General features: G+C 46.6%; 1 protein-coding gene across 1 annotated transcript in view; it reads left to right on the forward strand.

The window, feature by feature from the left end:
* The window catches only part of Bcar3 (breast cancer anti-estrogen resistance 3), a 110,435-nt gene that overhangs the window by 15,716 nt on the left and 69,814 nt on the right, over positions 1–24,905 (forward strand). The window contains exon 3 of the mRNA NM_013867.3: positions 19,581–19,620. Coding sequence (NP_038895.1) covers positions 19,581–19,620 — 40 coding nt within the window. The remainder of the gene's footprint in view (positions 1–19,580; positions 19,621–24,905) is intronic.

Raw genomic sequence — 24,905 nt, forward strand, 5'->3', positions numbered from 1 at the left:
GAACAGTTGTCTCCTCTAGAAGGCGGGTCTATATCTGCTCAGATGGAACTCTGTTTCTGAGAGGCCTTGACATTAATTAAATCTTTTAGCACTTTTATTCTGCCTTTGGATTACTAAAGAAGAAGCTGAAGCAAAGCTACTCTTTTAGGAGGGTGTGGGGAAGAGGGAAGGATGGGGGCAGAGCGAATGGGACAGGGAGGGAGGACAGACAGATACCAGCCAGCCAGAGCCTTTCTGCTTTCATCAAAGGTGCTGTGTTTGGGCTTTGATAGCCTGACCAGTCCCCAATGCCAGACCTTGTGTGCCTGCCAAGAGACATATTGGCCTTGGTATGGGTACGTCTGTCTTTCTTTTCTCTCTTTCTCTCTTTTCTTTTCTTTTCTTTTCTTTTCTTTTCTTTTGTTTTGTTTTCTTTTGTTTTTGTTCTTACTCTATTCAGTCAGGAGACCTTCAGTTTAAAATTTCAGTAGTGACCTTTAGCTTAATGCTCTCCCTGGGGTTCTGCTAGGCACAAGCTAGCCCCAGCTTGGTGGTTTATACACCAGTACCTGTTTAGTATCATCAACCTTGGATTCCGGTGTCAATTCACTGTAGTGGAGGGCACAGGAAACACAGCTGGCTGTTGGAACTGGGTTTTTTTTTTTTCCTTACTCAGGCCTTGCTACACTTTCTGATGAACTAGAAACCGACTTAAGTAGAAGTTGGCTCGTTGAGAGAAAGAAGCAGTTTTAGAACTCCCCAGTCCTCTCATCCTTCCAAGGAGAGGGACATGTGTCCAGTCTCTCCAGACTGTAGAAAAAAAGATGCTCAAGGTTGAAAGTGATGGTAGGCATGGTCCCGTGGATGCAGGCTCAATATAGGAAACTATTTAGAGAAACTAAAATAAAAGCCCTCTGGCCCCAGAGAGAGGGAGGAGAGGCACGTGATCTTCCAGGTGTCTCTTCCATCTAAGAATCTGTATAAAAGGTCACTTCCAGCCAGCATATACTGGTTTAAAGGAATGAATTATTCATGCTTTTCTGGTCAATATGCATAGCACACATGTGTATGCACATATACATACACACACACTGGCAGCAAGAAGCTCATATTTAGTCTGCTTGCATGGATTTTTTTTTCTAGTCCAGGTTTCCTTCCTCTCTCTCTCTCTCACATGCACACACACACAAGCGTGAGCTCACTTGCGGGGGGGGGGGGGGGGGGGCAGTGAGTGAGTTAGGAGAGAGAAAGAGAGAGTGAGTGAGTTAGAGTTGAACCAGACAACCAGAGTCCCTTCCTGTTTTCATTCATAGCCTATTGAACCACCACCATCAGATGCCAGGCATTGGCTAGGGACTGGAGGTCCATAGAGAGGCCAAGTCTTTGTCTCAAGGAGTTCACAGGTCATAGAGCAAGTGACGCTGCTCTTGAGCCCTCTGACTTTCCCATGCTGTTCTCTCCATCCTCTTTGCTTGCTGACCTAGCTTCCTACCGACCAGAAGCCCTTTGTGTCACTCAATCCTTCCGACCTGTGACCCTAACATCTGTCCAGGTATCCCACAAACGCACCCCAGCATGGTGTGGAGATAGTATCTAATAGATAGCCTTTCCCTATGGGCCTGCCTCTTCTGTGCTACCACTTGTGCTGTGGCATCCCAACCTTGGACCAGGATCCCCAGAAAGGTCAGGCCATGCGACCAAGGACCGGACCTCAGCAGAGGTGTCACCGGTTGGAAAGAAATGGAGTGTGGAGCTAGCGGGCTGTGAAAAAGGCCAGGGGCAACAAAGGAGCTTTCAGAGGTGACATTTGGAATAATCAGAGCCCGGAGAGGGAGGCAAGGGAGAAACCTTATAGTTGGCTTCTGTTCTGCTCACTTGCAGCGTGGGTTCAGGAACTGCTCTGACTGGAAAGGGGCCGGGTGGGAAATGTAAAGGCAGAATTGCTGGTCTGGAATCCATGAGGCCAGAGTAATAAAAGGTCCCAGGGATCACGGAGACAGAATAGGAGCTGAAGCCACCACACAAGCACTGTTACTGCAGAGAATATTAGGATGACAAAAAAATTGCAAAGAACCAATGGGTAGTTTATTATTATTATTATTATTATTATTGTCTTATAAAGAAGGGAGGGAGTTAAAATTACTGTACAAACTGTGCTGAGGTTTTCATAAGCTGGGGGGGGGGGGGAGGAGGAGGCACATTCCAGGTGTGACCTGGGCAGCTGGGAGGGGACCAGTTACCGAGAGGGGAAAAGTGGGAACAGAAAGGAGGGAGAGGCCCTGGCTTTGTCGGGAGATTTTCCTTGGGGGAGATGGTGGTGGCTAGACTGTAAGAACGAAGATTTCGTGTTTGGGGTATGACAAGTTGGAGAGGCACATATGTCTCAGGGAACTTTATTTTAATAAAGTCAGCAGGATTGTTTTATGCTTGCTGGGACGAAAGTGTCTGGGTATACTGAGAAGGCCTGCAGTCATATGCCAGCCATCGGTGCCATCCTTACAGGGAGAGACTCAGGCTCCATGACTGTATGTGAGGCTTATGTACTCAGCCCCATTTCCATCAATTTACAAAAAGTCATTTAGGCCATAGCATTGGCCTAGCAGTCACCTGGGTGCCTGACGCAAATTTTGGAGGCCTGAGAAGGATGTCCGATGACAGATATGAGACAAAAAGAAAAGCATGCTCATATTCTGAAACAGCACACCAAATTTAATTAGCAAAAACTTTTTAGGGGAAGACAAAGACTTACACTGGAAGTCCAAAAACATTAACTACAAAGTAAAACTATGGGGTTCAGATTAACTGCTTGCCCTGAAAAATATCCTAGGAGTTGGGTCACTGTGGCCTCAGAATGAGTCACTGGCATGTTATGGTTGTCAAAGAACATTACTGTGATTTTAGGGGCAAATTGAAGCTCGGATATTCAGACCAAGGGAGGTTGTCAGACAGGGCTGCCCAGATCACATATGGTGGATGGTTTTAACTCTGACCTTAGAGATGCAAGGTGATTCCCTCGCCTGGAGCATCAGGCTGTTCTGCTGTAAAGACCTGCTGATTTAATTTTTAAGTAGGCCTTACATCCTTTGGTATTGGTTACGAGATAATTCTGGTGCCATGTGTTAACACGATGAGAATATTAAAATGTCCTCACTTGAATCCTGTCAACAGCTGGTGTTACACACAGTAGCACCATGAGTAAGCACGGTGAGACAGAGAAGAACGAGTCTCTTCTCATTTGTTTTTGCAAACTGTTGTGACAAAGATATCTCTGTATATCAGTCCTTGTGCCAACAGCTGCATCCGTTTTGAAGTTTGCAACAGCCAATTCAGATAATATCTCCTGGTACCATCATTATTTCTCAGTATAAATTAATCTCAGTATCAGAAGAATAGAATAGAAAATTTAAAAAAAAAAAAAAGCCTTGTTAGTCTGGGCACAGCTAATATTTCCTCCAAGTTGTCATTACCTCCCTCACCAGGTCAGGGCTAGATTTGTTCTTTTGTTGAGAGAGTTGCTATAAAGTCCCAAGTTGGCCTTGAGCTCACGATCATTTGTTCCCAGCCTTCCAAATGCTTGGATCACACGTGCACATCACCATAGGCAGCACCTGCCCTCTATGAAACACCTGTTTCTCCTTATTTTCTCAGTCAACAGATGGAAATTATCCCATAGTAAACTCTGTCTTTTGGGTTATCACCCCAGTTAACATCCTCCTCGTCCTCCCTGTCCTCCCCATCCTCCCCATCCTCCTCGTCCTCCCTGTCCTCCCTGTCCTCCCCGTCCTCCCCATCCTCCCCGTCCTCCCCATCCTCCCCGTCCTCCCCGTCCTCCTCGTCCTCCTTGTCCTCCCTGGCATTTTAAACATGCCCACAGATACTGGAGCTGAGTAGGAGCAGCCTGTCAACATCACTTCAGGAGCATCTGGCCTGTGGTGTGGGGAGGAGGCAAGTCTCTGGACTTGGGATGGATATTCTATTGCTGAGGGAGCTGTCTGAGGCCGTCACACCCCAGTCCCAGGCCCGTGGCTCAGTGATCTTAAAGGGAATTCTCCTAAGTCCATGGACACTTTTATTTGATGATCTCTTTCCCTTGGTGAACCCACTGCATGTGGTGAAAGAGAAGGTTTGGGGTGTAGGCCTTCTGCACAGCGCAGGACACACACATACACACTCCTACAAACAAACCAACATTTATTGAACAGCCTTGTCCTAGAGATGCAACAGTGTGGAGAGTATGGAGCCTGTGCTCAGTGTGTTCTCAGTCCAGTAAGAGAGACAGGGCACAGAGAATACATTAAATTATTCTTAAGCTTCACGATTTGGGGCTGGTAGGATGGCTCAATGGTTAATAGCTCTCGCTGCTCTTCTAGAGGACACGGGTTGGATTTCCAGCACCCACATGGTGTCATTTGTAACTCCTGTTCCAGGGGATCTGATGCCCACTTATGACCTCTGTGGGCACCAAGCTTGCTCGTGGTGCACATACATACACGAAGCAAACACTCATACATGTAAAATAAATACATTTAGAAGATTAAAAACGTCATACTTCATAAGGAAAGTTAACTGGGAGGTTGTTGATTCTTTGAGTCGTAGTTGTGTCAGAGCAAAGGAAAAAAAAACAGTCATAAAAGTTGGGGACACCTACTCTGTTACGCTTGCAGACAGGAGCCTTGTATAACTGTCATCAGAGGCTTCACCCAGCAGCTGATGGAAACAGATGCAGAGACCCACGGCCAAACATTAGGTGGAGCTTGGGGAATCCTACGGAAGAGGGGGAGGAAGGATTGTAGGAGCCAGAGGGGTCAAGGACACCACAAGAAAAACGACAGAATCAACTAACCTGGGCCCATCGGGGCTCCCAGAGACTGAACCATCAACCAGGGACCGTGCATGGAGCTGACCTAAACTCTACACATATGTTACAGTTGTCCCAACAGTTGCTTGGTCTTCATGTGGGATTCCTAGTAGGGGGAGCAGGATTGTCTCTGACTCTGTTGTCTGCCTTTGGGACCCTTTCCTCCTCTGAGCTTCCTCTTCTAAGCCTCAATAGGAGAGGATGTACCTAGTCCTACTGCAGCCTGATGATATGCCCAGGCCGGTTGACATCCATGGGAGCCTCCCCTTTTCTGAAGAGAAAGGGGAGAGGAGTAGATGTGGGTGGGCAAGAACTAGAAGGAAAGGAGGGAGAGGAAGCTGTGGTTAGGAGGTAAAGTAAATTTAAAGAAAGGAAGAAGATAGAGGAGTAGGTGCAGAGAATTTGGATTTATCGGCGTTGTGAAGAGATAAGGCCGGCAGGATGGACAGGAACTCGGGGTCTCAGATAGCATCTAATTCAATAGAAAAGAACAGGATGGACTTTTGTATAGATTAGTCTCGTCTAATTGAGTGCTATAATGAAGTATGCTGTGTAGTTCCATGCAATGTACAATTCTATGATAGTGGAAGGAAGACTAGTAGGTTTACAGTCTGTTGCTGTCTCTTCCTTTCTCCCACCCCCTTTTTCCCAGGCAAGATTCTGAGAGGTCAATGGAGCGTCGTGGTGGAGAACAAGAGATTCTAATAATCTAAGGTGCAGAAGCCAGCAGGTAGCCAGTGGAAAACAGGCTTTGTCCTTAGTTGTTGGGTCTTTTCCTTGATTTTTGTGACATACCCCGGTGCAGAGGTTGGTTAGGAAAGTACCTGGTGGACCCCAGGTCTGAAGGATTGCTCCTATTGGGGCTCGTGAGTTTAGGTAAATAGACTCAGCCTACTGGTGACACTTAAGTCGTCTTGTATTACAATCTAACCCAGGGTTCTAGGAATGTGTTAATTTTTGTGATCAATAAACCACCCACAAAGCAAGGACTCTATCTTGGGTTTATAAACCTTCTGGTTCCTGCCCTCAGGAAGTTCTAATTCTAAGATGTCATGTAGGGCTTTAATATGTAGACCCTTGCCCTACTTCCAAGATCGTTGTAGACTTCCTTTGGGTTCTGTGCAGACAGTAATACAGCACCTTTCTCATAGTTGTCACAAAGTATTTGACCAATACCTTAAAGAGGGAAAGGTTATTATTGTCTCATGGCTTCAGATGGGGTCGGTCCACCAGAGTGGGGGAAGCATGACCCAGCACTCAGAACAGCGAGGGTCTGTGGCTCTTCTGTTTTCACACCATGGTGGATCAGGAGCCAAGGAGGTATGACCTTCAATGGCTTGCCTCTCGATACTTAGGTCTGCCAGCCAGGTCCCACCACCTCAAGGTTCCACAGCCTCCCAGGATTCAAATAATGAGCCCGTGGGAGACATTTCCCATTCATGTCCTAACATCTTTTGGGAATTGTGACGTTTGAGTTGCCCTTTGCCAGGTCTCGTACATTTATTTCTTTTGCTTATTGAATACCCGCAAGACAGCGGCATACAGCAGCAGTAACTGGGGGTGTCTTTTCCTCGTTTCTGACTGTTTGCTGGGATGATTGACTGACGCTTCCCATACTTTATAAGTAAGGCTGGTGCTTTCCCGTGGAGACCTCCATCAGATATTTCTAGTTCAAACATGTTACCTCGTGCAAAGATGATTTTTAAAAGTATATTCCCAATCAATTGGATGCCCCAAATTATTCAATACACGAATGTGGTAAGTTATATCAATAGATCCTCTCTTATTAAATTGGCAATACCCCTGAAGCAAATCTAACTTGATTGGTCTATCTTTTTTTGTTTTTTGTTTTTTGGTTTTTTGAGACAGGGTTTTTCTGTGTAGTCCTGGCTGTCCTGGAACTCACTTTGTAGACCAGGCTGGCCTCAAACTCAGAAATCTGCCTGCCTCTGCCTCCCAAGTGCTGGGATTAAAGGTGTGCACCACCATCGCCTGGCTGGTCTATCAATTTTTTGCTTAGATTTTTTTTTTTCTGTACAATGTGTGAAATTGAACTTTTTTTTTTTCTTTTTAATGACTTTGCTTTTGTTATCAAATTCATAGCATCTTCTTTGACATGTCCCTTGGGGAGTTTTTATAGTTTTCAAAGAAGAAATCATTCAGTTTGGCAGAACTGGCTATGTAGTATAAGCTGTCTAGCCTAGAGAACTCTTGCTGGGGGCATTGAGCCACTAATTCTGGGTTTTAGATGGTTGTGGGAGTGGGGTGTTCCCTTCCTTCTCGGAGTCTGTTTTAGCACTCTGTTTTGCCCCCTTTTTTTTTGCACATTTGTTTGGTGTTCCTCAGCTTCTACACTGTGCTTACATTATACTCCATTTCGTTCCTGCTGTGTCCCCTGCCGCCCCCACTCCTACTCTCTCTGTCAGGGGTCTGCCCCAGCATCTCTGGGAGGTGCCAGGCTTGCTTGCTGTCACTTCGTAGGATCATTGTTTACTGTTTAGTTTCTGCTCAATCTTTATCTCCTTTGTTCTCTTTTATATTTATAGTGTTGCGTTGACTTAAACCAAACCACTAACTAATTCCCAGTCTGTCGTTCCAAAAACAGGCACTTAAGGGCACATACTTCCTTCCAAACACCATGATAACTGGGTCTTTCTTGTACTGTTTCCCGTATTCTGAAATATGCCTTGTAATTGTGAGTTCAACTTGGTTGCAGTGTCTGTGTTTTATAGTATACTGTATTTATACCTGCCTCTTATTCTTATTCTAGAATTCTCTATTATTTGTGACCTGAAAAATGTGGAATTTTGTTATTGCTTTATTTTGCATTTTTTAAAGAAATATTCTAAGCCTGAGCATGTGGCACGGGGCTTGAGAGGAAAAGGCAGGCGGACCTGAGAGTTGCAGCTCAGCCAGAGCTGCACGTGAGACCCTGTCTCAAAAACACAAAGGAAGGAAGGAAGGAAGTACGTAAATGAGTTCCACCAGGTTCATGTAGGAGGCTACCTGTAAACACCTTTAGATTACATCACGGAACAGCGGGAAGCAATGCCTGTGCTTGTCCTGAGCCTTCGAACACCAACACTGGTCACTTTCCTCTTGACATTTATGTCATTATTGACCCATATTTTAGGAGTTTTTATTTGTAAAAACTATGTGAAAATAATACATGCTGCAAACAAGTTCACCACTCTTAGTATAATATTACATTTGTTTTAACTAACACATTAAAAACTTAAGAACTGTATATGTTAATTGGATAATGTGATATTATATGTGTGTGTGTGTGTGTGTGTGTGTGTATACACACACACACACACACACACACACACATACATACACACACACACACACACACATTGTATAATGATTGAATCAGATTGAACACTCTGGGCTGGGAAGATGGCTCTGGGGCTGAGATGCTTGCTGTGCAAGCTCTCCAATCCAAGTTTGAATTCTTAGCACCTGTGTAAGAAAAGCCAGGTATGGCAGTAGTCCATGGAACTGCAGCATTGGGGAGGCAAACACAGGTGGATTATGGGAGCTCAAGTGCCAGCCAGCCAAGTGAAAATGGAGAGTTTAAGGTCAGTGAGAGCTGGTGCTAGGGGAATAAGGTGTATCACAATAAAGGCACCAATAGCTTCCACAGATATACACACCTGCACACACCTGCACACACCAGCACACACCTGCACACACATGTACATACCTGCACACACCTGCACACACCTGCACACACCTGCACACACATGCACATACCTGCACACACCTACACACACATGCTGTCTTAGGGTTTTACTGCTGTGAACAGATACCATGACCAAGGCAACTCTTGTGAAGAACAACATTTAACTGGGGCTGGCTTACAGGTTCAGAGGTTCAGTCCATTATGATAAAGGTGGGAACATGGCAGCATGTGCAGGAGGAGCTGAGACTTCTACATCTTCATCTGAAGGCTGCTAGCAGAATACTGGTTTCCAGGCAGCTAGGATGAGGGTCTTAAAGCCCATGCCCACAGTGATACTCCTACTCTAACAAGGTCACACCTCCAATAGGGCCATACCTTCTGATAGTGCCACTCCCTGGGCCAAGAATATGTAAACCATCACACATGCATACACCACACACACAAACCACATGTTGTTATCTCTGCATTCCCTTACAGTGGGGGTCTAAGGATTTAGAGTCTAACCCTTTGAGCTTTCTGACATACAGAGCAGTTAGTTATCTGCACTTCCCTCACTGGATCTTGCTGCTGTTCTCATTGGTGATTTAGTATTTATTCCTCACCCTGTCCACATTCTCCACTCTAGCCTACTTGCCCAGCCTCTGTGAGCATTGCTCTGCTCACCACACACAGTGCCCTTTTTTGATTCTATGTGAGGTCAGATGTAGTACATGTCTCTCTGTGGCTGATTTAATTCTTAGCTGTGGCTAAGTACGTCAGTAAGTGCCTTCGAGTTGTTATGCAGCCATTTTCCAGGGTGCTCTTCACCTTACAGTATGGATTCTCTTCACCTTACAGTATGGATGCTCTTCATTCACCTTACAGTATGGATTCTCTTCACCTTACAGTATGGATGCTCTTCATTCACCTTACAGTATGGATGCTCTGTACTCTTAACTCTCCCTTCTCTCTTCCCCGTCAGAATAGACAGCATGGTTCTACTCGCTGTCTCTCTGAACTTGCCTAGCCTTGGTACCTCGTGTAAGTACAATCAGACGGGACTTGACCTCCTGTTACTGGCTTATTCCTCACAGCATCATGTGCTCAAGGTTTAGCCATGCTGTAGCCTATGTCAGAAATGCCTTCTTAAAGGCTAAATGGGATTCCACTGGACGTGTGTGCCAAGCTTTGCTGGCCTTGTCACTCATTGGTACGTAGGGGCATGTCTACATTTTGGGCTTTGTAAGTGATGCTCCTATGAAGGTGGATACACAAGTATGTGAGATAGTGCTTTCAGGTCAGCAACAGGATCCCTCACTTAGGCCTGTTCTCAAGCCGCCTCTGGCTCATGACTATATTTTAAAGTAAACCAAATTGGGACCTTCATTCTGTCCTCAAAAATCTCTTCCTAGGAGCACCCAGGTTTGTGCTCCATTGACTCCTGGTGGGAGGGGCAGGTGTCTTTAGGGGTGAGATTGGTGAGCTTTCTGGCATTGTTACAAACAGGTTCTTAGGCCATGGGTAAGATGCAGGGCTTCACTTTGAGGTCCCAGGATGCTGAGTCGGGAAGGGTCTCTGCTACTGTGTGATGAGAAGGTTGCAGAGCCAGGGGTTGGGGGTATGGAGGGCTGGGGAGGTGGGGGGGTGGGGTGGACAAGGGAGGTCACTGCTGGAGCCCAACAAGATGAGGAGGTGCCAGTGGCCAAGATGGAAGGCATGCTAACTCTTAAACAGCTTGCAGTTCCCCAGACATACTGTGTCATCTCGTGCCCATGACTCTGTAGACACATGTCCTCTCGCCTGGAACATTTCTCATCGCCCTGTGACTTCTTCACCAAACTGCTCTGGCCTCAGATATAGCCTGTGTGCTGTTGCCAGGCTCTGCAGGGCTTCCCCTGCCCCCATGCTCTCACCTACTGAAGCCGAGCCCAGCCTCTCGCTCTGTCCTCTCCGTTTGCCAGAGACCTCCCTGAAATCGAGAATTTTGTGAGCATTCTTTTGTGTGTGGCACACGGTAGGAAGATGCTCCAGGATGTGTGTGGGGTCAGTTCAGTGAAGTGTGGGAGATGCTCTGAGCGCGAGACAGGCATGGCGTTCCTTTTGGGGACTGGCCATGTGCAGGGAGTAAAGGACGCAGCCACATGGATATATACAGTGAACGGCTGAGCACTGAGTGACACACACAGAATGGGGGGCCAGCTCTGCAGATTTTGGGTACATGTGGAGTTATCTCAGTCTAGAATGGTATGATTACCCACGTTCTTCTCTCTCTCATATACAATTATTATCCTAATAGAGGTGATTCATTTTGTTGTTGCATCTCAAAAGATACCTGTTTGGTGACAGTGTTAGCCACTAATTATACATTATTATTATTATTATTTTCAAAAGCTCAATCTTTAAGACATTTTGTAAGTGGGCAGATCTCGGTGAGTTCAAGGTGAAACTGGTCTACGTAGCAAGTTCCAGGCCAGCCAAGGCTACACCGTGAGACCCGTGCTCAAAACAGACACTCTGTGACTTAGAACAGACAGAGAGCTTCTCTATCTGTATTCTAGCCCCTCACGAAAAGAGAGGAGGCCTCTCTCAGTGAAATACCCCCGAAGAGTTGTAACTCAGAATATCGAATGCTCAGATCGATTTTAAGGGGAAGGAAATGATCAATCTGCTTCTAATGAGAAAGTAAATTGTAAGTGTATCATTTGCATGACTCGGACATTCCTGACGCTGAAACTTTAAAAGTGAGATGCTTCTTAAATGAACTTAGCAGAGTGGGCAGTGGTGTTATCTGCGATTTAATCAACTTAAAAATAAAATAACACCAGGGTCTAGTTTCACTCTGTTGCCTTCCCTGCTGACCTTCTTGGTGTGCCAGCCTGCCCACCCACCAGGAGGGACCGCGGTGCCTGCCAGACTCTGTTTGTAATTAGAGATGCCACAGAGCTGGGATTCATGATTAGCACAAGCCAAAAATATTGTTTTTACCCCTGCCCCCTTCGTTTATATTGCCAGGACCCTCTGCTTGTTTTCTAGTGATCTCTCTTAGAGAATACAAATCTGCGACCCAAGACTTCTTGCTACAGTCTTATGTGAATACTCGGGAGATTCTATTTCAAGTTAGAGGCAGGTCTCTAAGGCCAACTGCCATGCTATCTGGCCCATTGGGGAGGGCGTTTGTGCAGGAGAATATTCGTTCCTTTCTGGTGAGCGGAGTTCAAGTGGCTGGCCGAGAAAGGCATAGACACAGCCCTCTGTGTGTAAATAAGTATCTTTAAAAGTTGTTTTCATTTGCTTTGGGGTGTGTTCTCATGGGGGCGAGGGTTTGAGCCCAGTGTCACGTACATATTGCCACTGAGCTATAGTCCCAGCCCTAACCAGCTTGGTTTTCTGTCTCTGTCCTTAACCTTCTATCCCATCTATGCCCAGCTAGGAGACTGGTTAGGGAGTCTTGGTGCTTGACTGCTTGGTGCTCGAGCTGCTGGACTCACCTCTCGGTACAGAATGTAAGGCCTTGCTGGGTTCATTTGAGGACGTGGCCAAGGGGGCTTTGTTTGTATTCTCTCTTTGCTCTTAAGACCTTTCCGAGGAGGAAAACAGAGGAATCCAACTGACTGCCAGAATCACTCCCTCCGGAAGATCCTCCAAGCAACGAGCTGGGGTTTTCTTTCCATTTTACTCCCAGTGTCTTCCAGTCCTTCCATGACAAGAAGTGTGACCTGGCGTGACCTGGCGTGACCTGTGCTGTTGTTCTCCAAGTGCCAACTCAGAGCTTGGGAGATTTACTCTGATTTCCTAAAAGCCAAGCCTCGCCTTTTGTAGGAGAATCAGGAAGGCAAGCCAGAGTGTCACACAATTCTGATGCGCATGCCTCCCTTGGCCTCCACTGTCCAGTCAGCGGCACAACTGACTCTTGCAGCCACTGTTTTTGGAGTAGGGGTTATACGCAGGCTCTCTGCTAGATGCCATTTGATAGTATTATCAGTTAGAGTTTCAAACAAAGCCCCCCTCCTTCTGCTCCTCCTCCCCCTCCTCCTATCTGGTGCTCTCTAATATCTGTAAGTTGTGGAAGGCTTGCTTCTCAACTTCACAGGAGTATGCTTAAATATTACAGCTCCTGCCTTCCTGCCTTCCTGCCTGCCTGCCTGCCTGCCTGCCTTCCTGCCTTCCTGCCGGCCTTCCTTCCTTCCTGCCTGCCTGCCTGCCCGCCTTCCTGCCCGCCTTCCCGCCTTCCTGCCTTCCCGCCTTCCCGCCTTCCCGCCTTCCCGCCTTCCCGCCTTCCCGCCTTCCCGCCTTCCCGCCTTCCCGCCTTCCTGCCTTCTGACATGGTTTCATTACTGCTCCATGTAGATGAAGTTAGCCTCAAATTCTCAGATCTGCTTGCCTCTGCCTCCCAGAATGCTGAAGTCAGGGTGTGAATCATCACGCCTGAATCCCTTGAAATATTTTAGCACAAGATAAATGCTTTGTTTTATAAAAAAGACAGTCCCCAGCCTTCTACCCTTGCTTTTCTGCCCGGAAGAGAACTGCCCCACCCTCAGCTCTGACAAATGACCACCGCCCTTCCCTCTTGAGTCTCAGGAAGGTGTCTCTCCCCCACCCCACACCCATTTTAAAATGGTCTTGATGATTGAAAAGCCCTTCCTTAAGGGAGGCTGACCTCTTCTACGGGTCTATCCTTCCCCCTTATTTAAATAGGATATTTGTTCTTCCTTGCGTGGAGACCTTGAGCTGTGAGGGACACTAGCTTGCCCACCCTCTCTTCAAGCCCCTTCTTGACAGGCTAAATATCTCATTGGTCAGGCCTTCTCCTTTCCTCAGAGCTGGCTTTGCTGGCTGGCCTCAATAGGCCAGCATTCCAGTTATCACTGTCTTATCACCTCCAAAATATTAGTGAAGATTCCAGACGTGTTCTGACAAGCGGCCCCTACCTCCCTCTGTCCGGTGTTTAACCTAACAACATAGCCAGGATCCTTCCTGATCCTTCGTAACCAGTCTCATCTCTCTATCTCATGATCAAAATATGATCGCCTGAACTTGCTGGTGACAAAGTTTCCATCTTTTCTACCACCTATTTATGTGAGTATGGCTTTTAAAATTAGAAGTTAAAATTGTCTCCATTCATTTGATGTGGTTATGTTTTTATCCTTCACTTAAACTATTGGTGGGGAAGACAGGGAACCTAGTTAATGCTATCTGGCCATTGCTCACACTGTATATGACTTCATGAGTCAGGCGCTGTCTAAAATACTTTGATAAATTAGCTTTACCCTTATTTGCTCTTCAGGACTCTTACAATCTAGGGGCTATTATTATTTCCACATTACAGATGACAAAACTGAGACATGAATTTGTTCACATGGCAAACTGGGCCCAGGTTCTCACAGTTCACAGCGTGTGTGCGCATGAAACCCTTAGCATGGCTGTCTGTCCCATGAACTAGCCCTGCTGGGTTTCCTTCATGTCCCATTGACCGCTGTGCTGGCACGCTACTGTGTCGGTGTGACTAGCGTGGTGCCTGGGCTGGAGCACTTCATCAGGTTCTAGGTGATCAGGGCTTGCTTTGGTTTTAACAGGATGCTGTTAGTTAAGTTTGAAGCCAAACTACTGTACTGGTTTCCTGTGAGTTGTTTTGTCATAGCGATATTATGCTGTCTCAGTTCCCTTGATAAAATCCACATAGAACTTAACAATTGCATTCTCAGACCAGCTCAGCTAGTTAGTGTATCACACGGGGAAATACAGCTCTGGGCTGTGATTGTAGCTCTTTCCTTTAAATGGAACTTACTGTTACCCAGAATCAGCCCTTTCCGCTGTATCTGGCTATAAAATTCCTTTCTTTCCCCACTTGGCGCTGAAACATTCTTTTCTCCCACCATTTGTTTTTTTGTTTGTTTGGTTTTTTTTGTTTGTTTTGGTTTTTCGAGACAGGGTTTCTCTGTATAGCCCTGGCTGTCCTGGAACTCACTTTGTAGACCAGGCTGGCCTCGAACTCAGAAATCCGCCTGCCTCTGCCTCCCTGGGATTAAAGGCATGCGCCACCACGCCCGGCCTCTCCCACCATTTGTGTTGCTAGTTCACAGCATCCCAGATCTCTAATCCTCCTGGGAAAAGGGGAGCTTAACCAGTTTTTCCTCTACCAGGTGCTGTGCCCCTGTGGCTCCTGAGCCAGCGCCAGCTGCCGTGTCCTCAAAGAAATGTGGTCACCCAGGTACCGAGTGACCTGTGCTTTCCTTCAGCCCAGACTCAGTCAGAACGCCTCTTTAATACAGCAGGGGGAATGTTGAGTGGCCATCGAGAATACCATACAGCAGTGGTGTGGCCTGAGCGACCCGAGGCCAGGCTCATCTAGGGCCTCTTCCTGTGGGAAGGACTCAAGTGAGAAGGTTCTCAGCTGAACCATGCCTGGGGAGAGCAAGTCTTGGCCAGAGTAACAACTGACTGTCTCAGGATGGGGTTCCTTAAGTAATGTGGGGTTTTTAAATCTGCCTCCAGGACACCGACTGGAGCACCAGAGAGACTGTGGTGAACTAGGAGTTTTCCTGGTGTGAAGGAAATCAAAGGAAGCACTCACAGATGCTGTCAGAGAGGAGAGGAAATCAAACCTCCAACCGGTCCAGTCCAGCCAGCGCAGGGGAAACGGCTCAGCTCCCCGTTCCCTTTTCTGTACCTCCTCTAGTTGAAGCCTTAGTTGTTGAAGAGTAGCCATTGGGATTCTGTACATTAAGGCTCCTGGAAGAGCATCCCTCTTCAGTCTCCACTGCAGGTCTTCCACTTGTCAGGAGCAGCTTCGAGGAACACATCTAGTCCTACGGTAGCGCCCCATACCCTGTTCTAACTCTTGTTAAGTAGACCTGAACTCTGAACCTCCGAAGCCTTCACTTTATTGCAGATGTTTGCAGGGAATGACCCTCTGGCTGGCTTGTGCGTGATCTCTACTGAATCTAAACTGTTCGGGCCCTGCTATAGAAGGTTCGAATGACTTAACGCTAGTTTTCGCATCTAAAATAGTTCACAGACATAAAAATATTTCAGGGCCTTGGGAAGATCATTTTAAAAGTCGATTTCCAAAAACTAATACACAGGATCCTTGCCATGCTGCTGGCCTGTGACATGTGAGTGTCTGGGGAGCCGCTACAAGTAACTGCACCTCAAATTTCCAGTGCCAATCTAGTCAGTAAATCATGACCAGGAGTAACGAAGGAAGTCTCTTTGGGAGATGGACGTCCTTCCATTTGGAAGTGTTTTGTAGAGCAACACTCACTGCATTAGAACTTGGGGGTGGCAGAACCCATCTGTAACTGGGATGTGCAGGACTGGAACTATTGACCATACATAGCTATTGAGCACATTGTCCATTTTACTTAACTTTAAATGGCCATAGGAAATAGTGACAAGTGCATTGAACAGCGAGGGGGTAGGAGGAAGTCACTGGGCTGTGGGGTAGTTCTCTGGTAGAGCACTTACTTGCCTAGCAAACACAAGGTCCCAAACTCAGTCCCCAGCACCATAAAAAACAGAAGTGGTGGAGAGGGAGAGGGAGAGGGGAAATAATTTACATTACATAGATGACTTTAAGGGGCTGGGGACATGGCTCAGTAGTTAAGAGCATTTGCTGCCCTTCTAGAAGACAGCACGTACATGGCATCTCACAACCATCTGCAACCTCGTTCCAGTGGATCCGGTGCCCTCTTCTAACCTCCACAGATACTGCATGCACGTGGTGCATACACAGACACACAGGCAAGCATTCATAAACAAAATAAAAAAAATTAATCTTGCATAGGTGCATTTTATCTCCTAGAGAACAAGTACATGGTGATAGCAAGTAGAGGTTGTATTTTTAAAGATGTTTGTTGCTTTTATTGCCTGGTTAAAATGCCAGCTTGTTAATCCAGAATGAGAAATTTGGAAGACCTTTCACGTAGGAACTTCCTGCTCAGAGATGTTCTACTAAAGCCCATGAAGCTGTACCTGGCTCTATCCAGGGTTTGCTGATGGCTTGGGTCCTGGTCGTCTGTACTCTTCTTCCATGATGTTTGTCTTTAACAGGTCGGAGAGGCATGGGCAGGCTCCACTGAGTGGTGAAGATGGTGTGTGATAGGTGTGAGTGTGTGTGTGTATGTATACGTGTGTATATGTGTGTGAATGTGTGTGTGAATGCATGCCACGTATGTGCGGTGTCTTTGGGAGCCAGAAAAGGTTCTCTAAATCTCCCGAAGCTAAAGTCACAGGCGGTTGTGAGCTGCCCCTTGTGGGTTCTGGAAACCTGGGGCAAGCAGCAAGGCCATTGCCCAGCCTCTAGGCCTCCGCTTGTAGTTACTGTATCAAATCACCTTTTCATATTTACTGAAACAAGACAGGAGGCAGGTGGCACAGCCCCTTCCAATAGAGTCTGAGGTTTAGCTTGAGGCCCGGCTGTGAGTGAAGGGAGTTTTCACTGTACGTTTCTAGAAGGGGATGCTGCTGCTTCCATCAGTAAGGGCATCACCAAAGAGGGCTAGGAAGGGCGGAGATGCCAGACAGAATTCTAAGCAAAATTATGAAATGGACTGGGGCCTAAAACGTTTTATTGCCACAACACAGCTTGAAAAAAGCTGGAATCACAATTCATGACCTGATGGGCTTGGTATTTGACAGATATTTTCCTGAAAGTGAATGACGACGACCAAGGAAAACATTTGATACTGCCAATGATATGGGGAGGGAGAAAACAAAAAAACCAAAAAGGAAAATCTGTCTTTCAAGTGAAAACGAGGAGGTTTGAAAACTTGTGTCTTTCACCATGAGCTTGACAGTCCCTGGTACTTTAAGTTCTCCAGTGAGATCAGTGGTCATGTTAACAAACATATAGTGTGCATGTGTGTGTGTGCATATGCATGTGTTTGTGCATGTGTGTGCATATGTGTGTGTGCACCACAGTGAACATACATAGGTCGGAGGAAAGATTTGGAGAGTCATTTCTCTCCTTCCACCTTTTATGTATGTTCCTAGCATTGAACCCAGGTCTTTAGGCCTTTGCTGCAAGCTCCTTTACCCTTTAAGCCATCTCACTGGCCCTGTAATGGACGTCTCTTCTCTCTCTTTCTCTCTGTCTGTCTCTTGTCTCTGTCTCTCTCTTTCAACATCGTCTCTTTCTAGAGATCTGGCTGTCCTAGATGGACTTTCTCAATTTGAAAGATATTTTTTAAAAGTTTCTCAGTTTTAATTTCTAATATCGATAATTAATTATATGACAGAGACAAGTACCAAGATCAAAAAGTTTGAAAGCCATCAATTTCGACAATACACACCAGTATGTTGTTTGTTTGTTTCTTTGTCTAATGCATGCTTTAGGGTGTGTGTGTGTGTGTGTGTGAGAAATAAAATTTAAAATGTACATAAAATAGAAGTGGAGAGAACTTCACTCAGCATTGCAGTGGTTCTGACTCCCAGGGTTGAGACACTGGGCTTGGAAGCGCCAAATGAATGAAACCAAAGTTTTAAGATCTTAAATGGGAGATCGCAAGCCAAATGTTGCTGACAGTTTTGGTCTCTGCTGGGTGTTTTCATGGAACTAAGGCTTGATGACATGGGCACACTCCAGAGCATGACACTTTCCTGAGTGGGCCTAGCTCTGACCTTACAGAGAGCTGCAGGAGGATATACTGATGTCACAGCAGGTAGACTCGAGATGCCTGCAAGAGAGCACCCCCTACCCCACCACCCCACCCCTCTGGACGTTGGCACACTGTGTTCCTCTGCTGCAGGCTTCAGGCTTTGAGAGGTTTGGGGTCGTACCCTCTTCAATGGGAGCGTACTGTGTCACTGTAAGCTTAGGCCCCGCTTGGACTCTTTGAACCCCTACAAATGTCTCATGTCTGACCCTATTTGCCTGTCTTTGCAGCACCTAGAATGCCAGTCTTCATCTGCTCCCAACAACTCTAAGTGCTGCCCTCTGTGTCCATGTGCTCTGAGCAGCCCTAAGTCAGGGACAGTCGTCATAGCAGTGTGAGGATCGCTTATGAGTAGGAGCCATCTTCACAACAGGGTCATCATGTCCTTGATCTTGTGGGATGGAACACTTTGTATCGCCCCCAGTGGCCGAGCTAAAGTTACTCATGGCCTAGGCCTTGGGATGAGCTCACCGTCCTCAGACGGCAGCTGTCAGTGGGTTTCCCTGCCTTCCTATCTGTCCGTCTCTGTGTTGGAACCCTGCCTACTCTTCAGAGACCGGCCTTGCTGGCTTCAGAGCCTTTCTGTTCTCTGTAAGTGATCTATCTGTCGGACCGTGTTGCTCTTTTGAAGTTTAAGTCTGCGACACAGGTGTCCCTTTCACACTGTGTCATGCTCAGACTGTATGAGCTCAGAAGCACTAGGTCTGATGTCTCCCCTTCCTTTTCCTCTTTCCCTCTGTAGTAAGTCACCCTCCCCAATGCCACCCCTACTGTCTACTCCAGAGCATCTGGGCAACCCTTGGAGGATGCTGGTAGACACAGAGTGTGCATTAGATGGAGAGACATACTAGGGCACGAAAAGATGTTCACCCGAGTCCCTCAGGTTTGCACATGTGGGAGGGAGAAGCATTAGCGATAAGAAGAAAAAGATGCGCTGAGAAACAGAGCCGTGCACGAGGACTTGGCACTGCCAGGGATTCTGTTTTCTTAGTGTCACAGCCTGCTGCGGTGGGCTGAGCGTTAGTGCTGGAGAGACCTGCATGTTTGAGCATCCCATGTTGCTCCTCTCATCTTGCTCCTTCAGAGTCCTGCTTTCAAACTTGAGGCTAGTTTTTTTTTTTTAAATGTTTGTGCACACTTAGATTCACTACATATAAAATCCTGTAACCTCCCGAGGCCTGATTTTGGCTGCAAAGTGTGACCCGTCTGGACGGAGCTCCTGATAGCGCTCTCTCATCATGAGAAGGATCTGGCTTCGTTCTGGCTCCCTTACCTGCCTTTGGGTATACTGTCTGGGAATTGGGGGGTGGGGGGCAGCTCAGAAGTTGAATGAACAGAGGGAAACAATGTGACTGCATTTCACTCTGTGTCAGAGTTCACTGTCCCTAACCGACTCGTGTTTATCCCTCTTTTCTCTCTTCAGGGATCCATATCTTCTGGACCCAACTCTGGAATACGTGAAGGTAAGAAAACATGGTGGATCACGGAGTTATGAGTCTGGGTAACTGACTTCCCAAACACTGCCTGCAGTCTGCCTCGTGGAGAGAGCTGGCTGCAGCACCTGAAATGGCGGGTAGAAATTTGGCTTGCATGGGCCCTTGGTAAGCTTGGTAAAGGTCTCGAATGATCCTGTTAAAGTCTATGGTCTTTGCCCCATGTGGACCAGATGTGTTTTAAAGTTTGGAGTCATGGGTTTGTTTTTGTTTTTGTTTGGTAAGTTCTGGCTTACGCACTGCAATACCTCCAAAGAGGTCTGGAGTCTGCACCATATAATCAAACTCATTACCGTGGCGCTGACAGAGAATATTCACACCGGGTAAACAGATAACAGAGGGCTTTATGCATCCAAGTCACATTTTGTTTTTGCTGCTAACTGAGGTCATTCTGTTCTGTTGCTGAGTAAATTCTTTTTTTGATCTCTTAGTTTTCAGATTTGGGGGGACGGGGTGGGGATTTGGGCAGGAATTTCAAGTAGGAATGGTGGGCAGAGCTTTATCTTGGGTAGAAGGATGAAGGCGCTGGGGCTTTCAGAGCTGTCCTTTCCTTTCTCGTGGCCCCCTTCCCCTCAGTAGCTAACTTGGGGCCAAACAGAAACCCTGCTGCTCGGCGGGGCTCACGGTCTATGCTGTTCAGCTGCCCTGCCCTTCTAAACTGTCTGTCCTTTATTTCTTCCTTCTGTCTGTCCTCTTCCCACTTTGGGGTGTGGATATTGGCTTTATTGTATTTTACTTTTCAGCTATAATTAAATAAGGTCCCTCCCGCCAGAAGAGAGGCATGACCTGCCACACTTGGCTTTGTGACAATGGCTCTTGCTGTGTTTTAGGAGGAATCATGGCACCCAGTTAGGGTTGTATGATTGCTTCCTGAGGACACATGGCCTACCTTCCATATTCAAAGTGTATATGCCCGCTGCTTCTATGGTTCCAGCATTCCCCTTCTCCCCTTTAGACCAGAGGGTAGATGGGAGAGGAGAAATTTCTAGTCAATAGCCTGGTCCTATGGAACACTGTAACGGAGTGTGTGTTGATGAAGGTGCGAATATTACTCCCCCTTTCCTATTCCTGAAAAATGTCTGAACTATTGGAACTGTGGCAAGCAAGTGAGCCTAATCCAGCAGGGCCACCATACCACGTCTGGTCAGAGGTTTATAAACTGTGTGTCTGCCCCACTCCTGTATGCTGCTTATCTATTTTCATACACATTGTGCACTGCTAAGCATTCATGATACGAATACAGGCTGTGGTCTGATTTGACTGTAGCTAGAAATAATAGCGTGCTAGGATGATGCAATTCCTTCTTTATGGTTATCTCCTACCAGAGCCTCAGTCCCTCTGTTCACCAAGTATAACCCTGATCCTTGCTCCAGTGACACATTTCCCCCATTTTATAAAATGCTAAACCCCTTAGACAAGAATCCCATGATGAATGTTGCTAAAGATGGGCTGTTTTAGGATGGTCTGTTTTAGTACAGTAGCCCTCGTGTCTCTGTGGTTTTACCTGTCCACAACCAACCATTATCCCAAAACACTAAATGAAAAGTTTCAGAAATCAGTAGTTCGCCACTTCTTAAGTTATGTGTGTTTCTGTGGAGCATCTTGAAATCTTGTTGTGTGCTGCTCATCTTTTGGTGTATCCGCACTGTATATGTTGCCGTTCCGTTAGTCACACAGTAGCAGATGATTGTCACAGTACTGCAGTGCTGGTGTTAAGTAATTGTCACAGCACTGCAGTGCTGGTGTTAAGTAATTGTCACAGCACTGCAGTGCTTGTGTTAAATGGTCTTTATTTTCTTGATGGGTTCCAGAGCATAAAAGAGTGATATGAAGACAGCACTGGGTGTTACACAAGAAAAGCTGGATTGGCTCTGTTTCCATGGTAACCCTGCAGGGCACCTAGGATAAAGCATAGTATGGTATCTATAGACTATGTTATTATCTATGATTTCAGTCATCCACTGAGCGTCTTGGAATATATCCCTGAGGATAAGGGAAGGACTATTTTATTATCTTGAGTTATTGCGACTCGTTCACGAATGCCAAACACTGTGCATTGAGCTATTTAGCTTAAGAGGCTGTATAGTGGATTTCAGCATCTTCTGTTTATCCTTGCTTCCCCTGCCTTCTCCTGGCAAGATGGATGGAACTGCCCTTTGGAGTCTTGAAGAGTCTTTTTCCCAATAGAATTTTGTTTTGTTTAGGGGGAGGGAGGTCTGGTGTTCAGGAATGTATGGTGAGCTTTCTCCCTTCCCTGATCTGAATCCTGTCGAGCTTTAAACTGTGACTGCATCCTTGATTGATGAGCAAAGCTTTGTTTTTCTTTTCTTTTTTGTCCCTGCCGTGTGTGTGTGTGTGTGTGTGTGTGTGTGTGTGTGAGTGTGTATGTGAGTGTGTGTGTGTGAGTGTGTGTGTGTGTGTGTCCCCTGAAGAGACCAGAAGAGAGCATCAGATCTCCTGGAGCTGTAGGTACAGATGTATTGATCCACACCCGGTCCTCTGGAAGAGCAACAAGTGCTCTTAACCACCGAGCATCTCTCCAGTGCTCAGCTTTTATCATTTTCTTACTTTGCCCTTGGTCTAAAGAAACGGCTAGGAAGAAGGTTGAGCCAGTATGGAATATGTCATGGTCTCAATGGCTCAGAAAGCTCCAACAGAACATTGAGGGAGGTGTCTCTGAGCACAAGGTCCCAAAGATGCCACCTGTCAATCTTCCTGAGTCAGCTCTGCCCATCACAGCACCTCTCTGATAGGACTGTCCCTCAGAGCCAAGCCAACAGTGTCAGAAAGACCTGACTCAGGGAACTGCCCCTGTGATTGGATAGTGGCTGAAGAGAGGTGGAGGCAGAGGAGAGAGAAGCATAGACAAAGGGAGGCGTGGTCTGGCTCCAGCTTTGAGCTGCTCCCTCTCTACAATCTCTGGGAGCATTCAGTGTCTTTGGGGCATCTAGAAAAAAGAAATTCTACATTAAGCATATTGTGCCTTGAAGGGCCCTTCTGATAGGTCCCCCACTGGCCTAGAGAGCAAGAGGCAAGGAGGCCAGAGTTCTTGTTGAGGGGCTTAATATTACTCTAGAATGGAAGCGATCTTCTCAGTGGCCAAGCCTCATCTGAACAGAAGCATCCACCTTGTGGCAAGGCAGAGCATCTCCCTGTCTTCCCTCTCCCTTCCCTCTGAAGCTGCCCTCTGCCTCCCCAGCCTGAGTCTGACCCCATAGCTGGTGGCTGGTCTGCAGTGTCAAGACAGACAGGGCTAAAGGGAGAGAGGAGCTAAACTTCTGCTCTGCCCAGTTCTGTGTCCTGCTCTCACCTGAGGGTTTGTATCTGTGGCACATTAAAAGGGGACAGGATCACAGATGCCTTGGGGTGTCTAAGCTCTTTGCATATGAAATGGAAGGAAATCCACCTGGCTGAGAAGCCTCTGGGTGGTTGGTGGGGTTGCAGCTGGGCCTCCCACCTATAACCTAGAGGCTGCATTTGATGTGTGGATGGGTCAGGAAAATATATGGATGATCTGAAGTATCCTCCTACCCCTGGGGGCAGAGGTGGCGGCTCCTTCCTCACCGATTTTGTGTTTCCTCTGCCCTTGGAGAGTGTTGGGGTTTTTTTCTCTCTTTTCTACTCTTCTTGCTTCATGAATATTCCCCCTCACATTTTCCCCTCCTGTAATAGCTCAGAAGGCTGTCATCTTGACAGTTGGACCCATAGCTGTCTTATATAATCACAGAGCCTTTTCTGTAGTCAAATATAACTGCGTCTCACTACACCTCACTGAGATCGGAATGTACACATCTTAGCGGGCCCCACCTTTCCTGCTGCCTACCGTGTGGTCGCTGACTCGGTGAGGGCTGAACAGCTCTGGAATTTTCCTCTCCGTATCTGGCATACCTGATGCTAGATAAAAACCAACCTTTAAAAAAAAAAAAAAAAAAAAAAAAAAAAGAAGTAAATAGCTCTGAGAGGTAGTAAGTAGCCCTGGGCTTGGCTGTAGAGTTTCGTGCCCACCTATTTCCTGCCTGGTCTTGTCATATACATAGCCCTGTCAAGACATAGTCACTCTGTGTCCGGTCTTTTGACATGTCAAATGATTGCTTAGAATGTTTGATCAAGTTTGCTAGTGATGCTAAAGCTGTTAGTAATAGTTGAGTGTGATGTCCTTCCAACGGGAACTGGGTGATATGTAACGTCGGTCTCCCCCACAGAGGGGGTTTGGTCCACACTCGGGTTTTAATTAATAATGTAACCCTGAACTTAAACTTTCTCTATGGAGTCCTTCTTCCCCATAAATGAGAATGCTGGGAAAGGTTTTGTTGTTCTAATTTTAACATTTTAGGGACCTCTGCGTCTATGAGAGACTGGAGAGAAAGACATCTTTTTTAGGAAGTGGTAGGAATTCTTATGTTGTCTCCTTGGTTTGTTGTTGTTTGAGAAAGATTATGTCACCAAGGCTAGCCACAAAGTCATTATGTAGCCCAGGCTGGCAAGCTGGACATTTGTAATCCTTTTGCCTCAGCCTTCTGAGAGCCCATATTATAGGTGTGTGTCACTTCTACCGCTTATGCTCACCCTCTTGATTATAAAATTGCCATATTGTTTGGATGGCGGGAAGCATTCCAAGTTGTATCTCAGATACCAGGACCAAGGGTGTAATGGACAATGATCAGCTACCACTTCGGTCCCTTCCGAAGACTGGAGAGTCACACTGTCTATTTACTTTATGATCCACTATGTTGCACTTATAAAAAATATTCCTGCTGTTCCTAGATGATCTATATTCTATTTATTTATTTTTGTGTGTGCGTGGAAATCAGGATATCTTGCAGAAGTCAGTCCTCACCTTCCACGTTTCATGGGTCCTGGGGATTAAAACTCAGGCTGTCAGGGTTGGCAGCAATCACCTTTGCTGCTGAGCCATCTCAGTCCTGGGTCATTTTTGTAACCCCTTTATAAACTTAATTTTACACCTACTCTTGTGTGCTTCAATAGTCAGCCCATCTTCTTGCACTAAATTCCATAGGCTTATATTACTCTCTCTCCCTCCTCTCCTCTCCTCTCCTCTCCTCTCCTCTCCTCTCCTCTCCTCTCCTCTCCTCTCCTCTCCTCTCCTCTCCTCTCCTCTCCTCTCCTCTCCTTCCTTCCTTCCTTCCTTCCTTCCCCCTTTCTTTCTCTCTCTCTCTGCCCCCTCTTTCTTTTTAGTGTAACTTCCTTTTGTGATTAAAATTTTAAATAGTATATAATTACATTGCTTCCTTTCT

The sequence above is a fragment of the Mus musculus genome, chromosome 3 (genome assembly GCF_000001635.26).
Source record: "Mus musculus strain C57BL/6J chromosome 3, GRCm38.p6 C57BL/6J".
NCBI classification, from domain to species: domain Eukaryota; kingdom Metazoa; phylum Chordata; class Mammalia; order Rodentia; family Muridae; genus Mus; species Mus musculus.